General features: G+C 42.8%; 1 protein-coding gene across 1 annotated transcript; it reads left to right on the top strand.

Annotated features, from left to right (window-relative positions):
• Window positions 1-427: 427 nt before the first annotated feature.
• coro1b (coronin, actin binding protein, 1B) lies at window positions 428-11026 on the top strand. The gene is made up of 12 exons (XM_084551534.1): window positions 428-575; window positions 705-855; window positions 1719-1924; window positions 2150-2272; window positions 3315-3444; window positions 5205-5386; window positions 5520-5639; window positions 5980-6084; window positions 6180-6325; window positions 8817-8874; window positions 9000-9338; window positions 9424-11026. The coding sequence occupies exons 3-12, from the start codon at window positions 1721-1723 to the stop codon at window positions 9544-9546; spliced, it is 1530 nt and encodes a 509-aa protein (XP_084407660.1). The 5' UTR covers window positions 428-575; window positions 705-855; window positions 1719-1720; the 3' UTR covers window positions 9547-11026.
• The last annotated feature ends 49 nt before the right edge of the window (window positions 11027-11075 follow it).

The following is an 11075-nucleotide window of genomic DNA, read 5'->3' as shown; positions in this document are numbered from 1 at the left end:
AGAATTCAAAGATACATTAAGTGGCAGCTTCCGGGTCTGAGCGTAGACGACAATGCGGAAGTGGCAAAAACTGCACTTCATCGATTGACCGCTTGTCACAATGTTTTCAAACAAATAAGCATTAATCCAAGTAGTGCACTGAAAAGCGTGTCCTCCCAGGTCGCCGCCATGCCCCAAAATTATTTTTTTGTGTACGTTCTTTCAAAGTAGTTTTGAGTCAAATGTTTTTCTCTCCCTGCAATTTTATAAGTCTGTTCAAAAGCTAGTATTAAATGAACAACTGATTTCATTTTCAGACAGTGTCCGCCGGTACGCACATATCCAGTCTGGAGAACCGGGAATGTGGAAGTGAACGGGCGGTATTCCTCTTGGCTCCTTGCGTGTCTTTGGCATGCCCCGCCATGAGCGGAAGTGTCTGGGATTCTGCTCAGCCCGTTTCTACAAAACAGCCGATTGTAAAGGGAGACGGAGCGAACAGAGCCTGCATCCCTTTTTACGCACCATCACCGACAGCCGGACTCCGTTCAGCGGACTCCTTTACCGGAGCTTTATCTGCACGGGACATGCTATACCAGGTTAGACTGCTACTACGGCAGACATGCGTAATTACGATCGAACCAAGATGAGTGTCTGAGAATTTATTTATTTATTTATTTATTCAACAAACCGGATCTTTCTTTCTCCATGAACACGTTTTATTACAGTTCTGCGCAATCGACGTGAACGCCTGCCTGGACACAGGAGAGGATTAAGTTACTGCTGCTGGCTGGAGGATTATTTTATTGGCCTCCTCCTGTCACGCCCGAGTCTTTGGTGATCCTTTTCTCCATCAAGAGAGCGCCCGTCAAACCCGAGGTACCCTCAAGAATAATAACCTTCCCGTTTCCTTGAAACGGCTCCTCGCGGGATTAAACTACGCACTAATGCGCTTCCTTTGTTGCTCATGCCTGTAGTTACTCTCTGCAAAACCAGTCTTCTGTTGTGGGCACGCAACAATAGAAAAACGCAAGAAGAAATTGTGTGAGAATGCAGAACATTTCATAATGTAGTGTTGCAGAATGTTTAAAACACCAAAGGGATTTAACAGCTCAACTAAATGCAGATGGAAGTGCTCTACAGCAAACAGGATTTTTTTTTTTTTATCCTTATCCTCACACGCATATTGTAGACTTCCCATAGCTGCTAATGGACAGTTTGCTTGAACAACTGTGAAGCATTAGGTTAGATGGCATATAGAGTTACTGGCTCTCCTCTCTCAGCAGCTATTATGACTGCCCAACCCCCTTCCACTCTCTGCCACAGCATGTTTTGGTTTCAGGCGGATCATGGCCTTTTGTCCGCTGAAGCCTGACTGTACTTTTCAGGCTCCCCACTATGAAAGAATTTGCCTGCTGTTTTGACAACCCCTTTTGTCTCTTTCTGACAGTCTAAACATGTGTACGCCTAAATATTTTCTTTGTTAACGGCCAGCCGGGCCTCTGTGTCTGTAATTGTACATTTAATGGCTTTAAGCAAATAGCTAATGATTATTAGTCTTGTCTAAAACAGTGAAAAATGGCCATCAGATCCTGTGTTTTTTGTCAATGTTTTTAACTTCGACAAGTTTAAATTAGACTAAACTGTTCAGTTGATTTCGTTCAGTTGAATTTGCCCACTTAAAGTTGTTATGATGCTGTCGTGCTTTCTGTCCTGACCGCCTTCCGCACATTTCTCCACAGACATGTCTTTCCGGCGTGGTGTGGTGAGGCAGAGCAAATTCCGCCACGTCTTCGCCCAGGCGTGGAAGGCAGAGCACTGCATCGACGACGTCCGAGTGTCCCGGGTGACGTGGGACGGCCCCCTCTGTGCGGTCAACCCCAAATTCATTGCTGTTATCATCGAAGCGGGGGGAGGAGGGGCCTTCCTCGTTGTTCCAGTCAGCAAGGTATGCACTACTCTGCACTCAGCATCTGATGAACTCCGAATCAATAATTGTCAATTGTTTCCTGTCTTTCACTGCGCTGCTAAAAGCAATATGTCTGCTTTCCTGTCTCGCTGCACATCCTATTAATGTTCAGTGTATAATGCACTGTTCTCTGACAAATGATTTACAGTAATGTGTTAACTTTTAACAAGTCATGCAGTTAAAAGTTTTTGTTTTGCCCCACAGAGCGGCAGAATCGACCAGTCCTCTCCCACAGTGTGTGGTCATGCTGCACCAGTGCTCGACATCCAGTGGTCTCCTCATGATGACAATATCATTGCAAGTGCCTCAGAGGACTGCACAGTCAAGGTAGAGTGACAGTATTAAGATCAAACTGGCTCGTGTGCTGGTGGTTTGTGGCATTTTATCAAATGTCTGTGTCTTACCCGCTGTCACCTTCGCAAGTTACCCTGACCGCGGCGTAAACCATCTAATCACTTAAAGGACTAAATTCACGTGTGGTGCTACTGAAAAGCTGTTGCAGAGGCTTTATTTTCATTAACGAACAGAAAAGCCCTGAGAATTTAAAGTAATTTTTTAAATATTTGTCTTATTTCTTGCTGAGAATTAAATGATTCAGACAGCAATCACCTAGCTTAGCTCAGCACAGATGGTAACAGCTAGCCTAGCTCTGTCAAGGAGTAGTAAAGTTAGCTATGCAGCACCGCTAAAGCTAATTAACATGGTACATATTGTTTGTTTAAAATGTACAAAATACAAATATGCAAAAACAACTTTTTACGATTTTAAAGGGTGTTTTGTCGAGGACTAGTCCGGCTAGCTGTTTTCCTTGCTTCTAGCGTTTTACCTAAGTGAAGCTAACCATCTAGCTTTATATTTATGAGGTAAATGAGAGCGGTATTGAAGTAGCTCTCTGCAAAAACTTAAAAGATGGAACTCATTGGCACTTTGGAAAAGTAAAAATTTGAAAAGTACATAGAAATATACTTTAATATCTATCTTAGTCCTCGCTTCAGCTAGCTTAGCACAAACTGTAACACCTAGCTTAGTTTTGTCCAAGAGCACCATATTTAGCTGTAATTAACGTAGTACATCTTCAAAAACAAATGTGTAAAAATAACAGTTAATTGTTTTATTCTGTGTTTTGTGGACGACTAGCCAGGCTAGCGGTTTACCCTGTGTTGAGCCTTAATGCCAAGCTAAGCTAATCTTATCCTAGCTCCATATTTACTGGGTCAGTGAGTGTGGCATTGTTGAAGAACGTATTTAGTTCTGTGGGGAAATGGGTTTCTTTTATGAAATGAAAATTGTAAACATTATACAGTACAATAAGAGGTCTGAGATGTTGGTTTCATTGCTGTACCTAAAGTTGGCTGTATTTTGTTTTAAGGTGTGGCAGATCCCAGACGGGGGGCTGATAAGTCCAATGACTGAGGCCATTGTGACTCTTGAGGGACACAGTAAAAGAGTGGGAATCCTGGCGTGGCACCCAAGTGCCTTCAACATCCTCCTAACTGCAGGTAAGGGTATTTGTCTTGACCCGGCTCAAGTGGCCACAACAAAAGGGAAACACGTCAGTAAACTGATAGAATGATACTTTATCATTCACCAAAGCCAAATTAAAGGTCAGCATGTGAAATGTGAAAGTCAGCGATGTACAGTATGTACAAATGTTGTTGAGTCAAGATAACCTAAAATAACGTGAAGTTCCTTGGGAAAGGAACAGCGAGGGACTGATTACCAGGCAGGACTTAAGTAACCTTAACATACTGGGCAGCACAAGTGCTCCAGATCACTCCAGTCAACTACCTGCAGTACACACTTACACGGGTTACACCCACATCACACCTGCAAGAGGACACCAGGGGCCACCACCACAGCTGACATACAACTCAGAGTACTGAAGGGCCCAAACCAAGACCAACGCCTTCTCAATAGTTCAATAGTTATGTTGACATATTAACATACTGGTTGCAGGAACTGCTGTCTTTTTACCTCTGCCATGTAAAGCGTATGGCTTAAATATTAAACAGCGTTGTGTGATTCAAATGTTGTTTTACATATATTTACATAAAAACGACGACGTGCACAGAGTCTTAATTTTCCCTGGTAGGACATTTACAGGGGCTATTTTTGATTTCCTAACAATCGACAAAGATGTTAGCAGTCATACGAGATGTGTGAAAATTCCCCGTGCTAAACTTTTCACATTAACCCGAGGAAAGCGACACACACCCATCCGTTTGCATATAGTGAGAGTTGCAGACCGGCTCTTCTCTTACTGAGCTGGTGTTCAGTGACAGCCAGTTCTAATACTGTTGCATAATACAAGCACGGAATAGGATTTCCCTCCTCAGCAATTCATAGTATGCAATGCAAGTTTAAAGGAGAATGTGATTAACCTAAAAAATAATTACACTTTGCCGCAAAGCTGACAGATTTGGTTTCATTTGAAAAGTATCCAGTGCAAACACAAACACATAAAGTAGCTCCTGTGCCCTCGACATGTTTCTCTTGTTCTACATTATGAGCTACACACTTTGTTAACACAATCCCAGAAGAGTGCACGTTTTTAAGTGTCTTACCTCTGTTCAAATTACTTGAACCGTAATATTCAGAGTTTTGGGTTAGCAAGGGAACATAACACAACGAACTCAACGCTCCGAAAGTGGAGCCATGCCCACACCTTCCCTTCCTCCAGACTCACTCGCGTTTCGTTTAATTAATACGACGCTCTGCTCTGCGTCCACCAGTTACCGCTTTATGGAGCGGTTGGCATGGCAAGTGGTGGTCGCCATTATGTCACAGCCTGTTTCTATAGCGTCAGATAACTAGCCTTGAAAAGAAATATTTGATGCGTATTTTAATGTTTTAGTTTGGCCCAAGTCCCATCCACTAACACGGAGGGGGTGCAGCTTATCACCTATACTGCAGCCAGTCACCAGGGGGAGCTCTACTTGCTTTGGCTTCACTTTTGAGGAGCAGCTCCACCGTCCGTCTTTATACAGTCTATGCTTCAAACCAGTAGATCAGTGTTATCAGGGAGGAGCCCTTTGCTGTTCCCACCTTATTTGCATACATGCACACTACAAAATGCAACCACAATCGAAGCTATGCTATCTAACACATCAGTCTTGCACTGACTCATCCATACTGAAATGCAGATTTTTGGTTGAATCTGCATTAAGCTTCAAATGACTCTACAGCTGAAAAGGTTTATCTTTTTGTGTCTTCATTTTGTCTGGCCGCGTCACTGTGTCTTGTGTCTTCCTCCCTCTAGGTTGTGATAATGTGATCTGTGTATGGAACGTGGGCACGGGGGAGCTAGTGTACCAGCTTGGTGACGCTCACCCTGACCTGATCTACAGCGTCGGCTGGAACAAGGACGGCAGTGCTGTCTGTACTGTCTGCAAGGACAAGGCCCTGCGTGTCATTGACCCAAGAAGAGGAACTGTCCTCAAGGTAATTTCAGATTTATATGATGTGTGCAGATGGATCCTTCTGGGAAAGTATTCCCTTAGTGCCAATTTCTTGGATTGATTCTCATTACATTGCATTTAGTATGGTTCTTTATCAGCTATAATTGTTCTCCTAGGTCAGAGAGAAGGTCCATGATGGTACCAGGCCTATGAGAGCCGTGTTTCTCTCTGATGGAAAAATCCTGACCACAGGCTTCAGTCGTATGAGTGAGAGACAGCTGGCTCTATGGGATACAGTAAGTCTGCTGTTTACAAAGTAGCCTTAGTAATTACATCTATTCTGGAAAGTCCGCTATGCACAGTCTCCATCCAAACTTAATGTACTGCACATGTGTGCAGCACCTCTGACTTCCAGGCAAGTAAACAGGGTTTTGCATTTTTTTTTAAAACCATAACATTAACCTCTCTCTATTGTTAACTTTACCTCAGTTACCTTGTTATGTGTCCATATTGTTAAAATAAGTTATTTTAAATGGTATGTGGTTGTTAATCCAGGAATTCCTATTATATGGGTGAATGGGCATTTGTAAGCAAATATAACTTCTCAGTCAAATAGATGTTTTTCTTGTCTTACAGAACGATCTCTCAGAGCCAATGGCCATACAGGAAATGGATACGAGTAATGGAGTTCTTCTGCCCTTTTATGACCCTGACACAAACATGGTGTACCTGTGTGGAAAGGTGAAGCCTCATCATCATACTGCAAACACAAATTCAGACTCTCACTCTTATATTTGATTAAGTCACTTAGGTTGTTTTTAAATCCTTTTTTTTAGGGGGACTGCACAATCCGATATTTTGAAGTGACAGATGAATCCCCGTACGTTCACTTCCTCAGCTTGTACAGCAGCAAGGAGCCTCAGAGAGGTGCAGGTTTTCTCAGTAAAAGAGGTGTGGATGTCAACAAATGCGAAATTGCCAGGTAAATACGCTGTGTTTGTTCATGCTTTTCTTAACACTCGTTTTATTCTAAAAGATAACAGAACCCATGATATGACCAAAAACCAATACATCTATCCCAATGGCAACTATGGTCTACACCAGTGGTTCTCAACCTTTTTGGGGTCCTGGACCCCCTGCATATTTTTGATCGACCCCCCAAAGAGCAGGAGACGGCCTGAGAATAAATTAATTAATTAATTTATTATTATTTAATAATCAGGTAACCGATGGTGTCATTTAGGCTGCGTTCAGACTGCCAGCCAAAATCCGATTTTTAGCCCATTCAGATTTGAATCGGATCTCGATTTTGAAGTCTGAACAGTGACAGATCACATGAAATCCGATTTTTGCCAAACGGTTGCAAACCACATCCAGAGGTAGTTTCATATCGCATTCGTATCGGATATGGACAGATGCGTCTCAGTCTGAACAGCTCCCAACACTCAGATGGGTTTTGACTGTCCGTGACGTCACTTACGCGACGCCAGGCCAGAACCAATGCGCCAGACCGCGTGCCTATTTCCGTTGTGGAGGAGCCACGTTACGGCCACGGACAGTGATATTACAGCTATCACAATGGAGGAGGACTTTGAAAACAATTCGCCTTGGACAGAGGAAGAAACTGCATGCCTTATAAATCTTTACACTGACGTGACGTACATCCATCGTGTTGTTTGTTGTTGTTTTGCTTGTCGCTGTCGCAATTATATGATGTCTGACAAATACACGTGCTGAATGACGCTTCCGCTCGTTGCTACAGCAACCTATCAGACCGGTGAAGAATGTGGCCCAGTCTGAACAGAACCATATCCGATTTGGACACTTGCTAAAGGCAGTGTGAACAGTCAGCCCTAAAAATCGGATATGAGAAGGAATCAGATTTGAATCAGATCCGTCTGCAGTCTGAACGCAGCCTTATTATTGGAAGCATGTAGTTCAAACTGGATGCAGTACATCATGGGAGTAGTAGGATCTGTGTATATGTTTGGTTCTGCAGTTCATTTTGAAATAGCTGGCAACATGACGAGTGCTTGGGCAACACCGAATCTGCAGTGATGCAATACTATAAGGGCCTCAGGAGGAGGTGATATTAAGTAGGTCATGACCTCAGCAGAGTGTGACATCATGACGTCATGACCTCAGCAGAATGTGACATCATGAGGTTTCCCTCGCAGGTCGCCAGTCTATCACAGGTAGACAGCACCCAGAGAGAACCCAGACAGGCACAAGAACCTGGCCCCTATAGTATAACAATACTATAAGGGCCACTAATGGCCTTCCACTGGATTGGCTGAGGGCTACACCATTTGCATTAGCTTGGTGGCTTCAGGAGGCTGAGACCTCCACCTGCAGCCGCAGTGGGCTGATCCTCTGGCTGTTGGGTTTGACAGGCCAGAGTCAGCGGAGGAGGTTGGACCTTCCAGCCCAACCTCCAAACTATTAGCAAGTGTTAGAAATGACTCCTATTTAAAAACTCCTACTGGTAACGTGATGATGTCATCATGACATCATCACGAACAAGTGGCCAATTGACATCTATAAATTAACAGCATCATGCAGTAACTTTAACAATGCAAACGGGAACGAGATTTCTCATTTAAATAAATTACACTTGTGAAACAGATGGAATTAGAGAAAAAAAGTCATGTTACCCTCTGTAGTTTAGGTAGATAAAACTATTTTTTCTCCACCATAGATAAAGGTCTCAGTCACATTTGAATAAAATAATGCAATTTCTATGAATGTCATAGGGTCTTTTTTAAAAGATTTTTCATTTTCACAAACCCATTGTAATTACACCACAGACCACTAGAGGTCCGCGGACCCCTGGTTGAGAATCTGTGGTCTACACAACTATTGGCCAGTTGTTTTAGGAAGTAATTGAGCACTTTCCCCTGTGACCACAAGCTTCTGTAGGTGCATTTCCAACATGTGGACCAGGAGTCTAATTTCATTTCTAGGGAAACAACCAAAAAGACCCTGCTCGTGGGTTAGTACTTTACACTGGGACAGATTGCTTTTTGGTCAAGTTCTTGGTGCATTTTACCTCAAGGCCAATGTTCAAATAAACTAGTAAAATCTATTAAGTCTGGCATTTTGGGTGTTTTGAATTCACTTTGGTATCACTGCTCATCTGTTTCCCACATTACCGCCACCTACTGGACTGGAGTGGATTTTTTTTTAACCTTTGTTGGATATAACCGGTTGCTGTTGTGCAGTCACATGTGGAAATGTGTAAAAACAGATGTAGGGTTTTTTTTTTTTTTTTTTTAAACATTATTCGACTAATTGGTCTGTTCTTCAAGAGCCTTTAGACTGTGTTAGAAACCAGCAGTCTGAAGGAAGCTTATTGTTTCTTGAAAAATGCTCTACCATTGTCACGATTTTTTGGGTCCTATAAGAAAGAATTAAGCCCCTTTACCTCAGAAGTATCCTTGAACACTCATTTCTAATTTTCTGGTTATCTTTAGGTTCTACAAACTACACGAGAGGAAGGTGGAACCCATTTCTATGACTGTACCACGAAAGGTAGGCTTTGCACAGCCTTTTAAATGCATTACTTATAAGCAGTGGCCAGTTAATGTCCATTAATGTTCAACTTAAAACCGGAAGCCATAAAAGGTTTAACCCTTAACTCCATCTTGCCTCTCCAGTCAGATCTGTTCCAGGGAGACCTTTACCCAGACACAGCTGGCTCGGAGCCGGCTCTTCTTGCTGACGAATGGATAGCCGGGCAGGATGCATCGCCACTGTTGGTCTCCCTGAGCGGCGGGTACACAGCGCCCCAATCCAAACAAAGAGACACCCTCAGGAGCAAGCCCAAACTCGTCTCTCAGGACTCTGGGACCGGGGCTGCGCCAGCTTCGGCGGGAAACGTAGCAACTCCCACATCTACAACTATCTCTGCCTCGAAGGAGACGGAAGAAGAGGTGCCGCAGCCACGAGTAGCCACAAGGGAGACGGATGGAAATGCGGAGAGGCCGAAGAGAGAGGTGTGGTGACAGAAACAGACTGATCTCTCACTGACAGCTTACGTCCTCAAAGCTATTGACTAACTAGTTCTTTCTCTTGTTTCAGGACGACATGTTGAATGAGCTGTTGGCAGAAATGAAGGCCTTACGGGCCGTCGTACTCGCCCAGAACCAGAGAATTGAGTTGCTGGAGAGACAGCTAGCTCGGATTGAAGATGGCGACGTATGAGGAAGGAAGAGACTCACTACATTCGGAAAACATTCTCACTAAATCCATAGACCATAGCCTTACTAGAATCAACAGTACCTTAAGCTGTGAGTGGAAGAATGTAATGTAGTGTAGCAAGCGGCTGTGAATCACAGTGGCTTACAACCAGGTCAACTGTTGTGATCAAGTTTGTAAATGGATTTTCCCAGTTGTGGCTAAGGATAGGGTGTCATCTGCATAGAGTGAAATTTACACTAAGATAGCATTTTGTTTTTTGTAAGAAGGATATTGTAGCTGCCGCTCGATGGTGCATATAGTGCAGCTTTGAGCTTTGCAAACTCCATGCTTTAATTTTGAAGGACTCTGAAGGAATTACAGTGGCACGATGGCCTCAAATTAATGCACAAACTAATGTTAAAAACTATTAAACTGAAGCTAATGGAGGTTAATATACTATAGCAAAGCGATTAAGTACCTCTAATATAATTTCTTCTCTCTGAAGCACTCGCAAACATAACCATTAGGGCTATTTAATCAGGTAGTTTAAGCTGCTAAACTGTGACTTCATATCAGACTCCCGATTAATTCAGTGTGTGAATTTTTTTTTTTTTGTTGTCGTTTCACTACTTCTTTATAGGACGCCGTGTGAGAAGTTATTAGTAGGAAATCTTCTGGTACACAAGTTCATGACCCTGACAGTGAGAATCGTGTGAATGCTAGTCGACGAGAGTGTAGCTGAATATTTGTGTTTTGGTATTCTGTGTAGTCGAAAAGGTAACACTTGTGATTTTGTACCTCATGTTGTCTGGCGAGAACAGTGGCTGTGCAAAATTTTCCTCTCCATCACCACAAGGCAAGACATCTGTCCTCGTTATCGTAAATATGAAATACCCGCGACGCTCGCCTCTTTCTTGTTTTTATTGGACGCGTGAAAAGGCTGCCATATTGAGTGCCCCTTAAAGGAGAAGGATGTTCGAGTGGCAAACTTTACACTTCGTAGCTGTTACTTCTCCTGAGCAAAGAAGAGATACCCAGAGGGCCCTACGATGTGCTATATATGGAACATGTAAATATAAACCATGGCACCAGAGTGACATTGCAGGAAGTCTCAGTAAAACACACTAGATTTATTCCGAAAAGCAATTTGTCGTGTGCAGCCACGCGAGAGAGGAGAACACAATGAAATGTGAAACGTTTTCTGCAGTTTACGATGGCATTTGTATTGATGTTAAAAGATGGAAGGCACTTTTAGTTTTGTCTTTTTTTTTTTTTTTTTTTTTTTTGTTATTTTAGGTTTGTGTTTTTGCCTTTACTGTACATTTAGAGGCACTGACCTGTTACTTCTGTATCAGTCGATTATAGTATAACTATGGTACATTCCACATCAAGGTTTTTCCCTTTATTACTTTATGCACTGACCTCCTAATACTAACTGTTAAATCAGTAGCAGGTTAAACGAGACTACATGGTGAAAGCTCAATAAACATTAATTCTTACTTTGCATGAGTGTTGTTTATTTTTTTTTTATGTATATAGTATACCGTCGTCCT

The sequence above is a fragment of the Chelon labrosus genome (genome assembly GCF_963514085.1).
Source record: "Chelon labrosus genome assembly, chromosome: 1".
Taxonomy (NCBI): Eukaryota; Metazoa; Chordata; class Actinopteri; order Mugiliformes; family Mugilidae; genus Chelon; species Chelon labrosus.
This window is presented reverse-complemented; position numbering and strand designations above follow the sequence as displayed.

Bases quoted from the DNA above. Each gene is read 5' to 3' on its own strand.
- coro1b (XM_084551534.1), top strand. From the start codon at position 1,721: ATGTCTTTCCGGCGTGGTGTGGTGAGGCAGAGCAAATTCCGCCACGTC. The intron at 5,387-5,519 runs GTAATTTCAGAT...TTGTTCTCCTAG, and splicing joins GAAGAGGAACTGTCCTCAAG to GTCAGAGAGAAGGTCCATGA. The intron at 9,339-9,423 runs GTGTGGTGACAG...CTCTTGTTTCAG, and splicing joins CGGAGAGGCCGAAGAGAGAG to GACGACATGTTGAATGAGCT.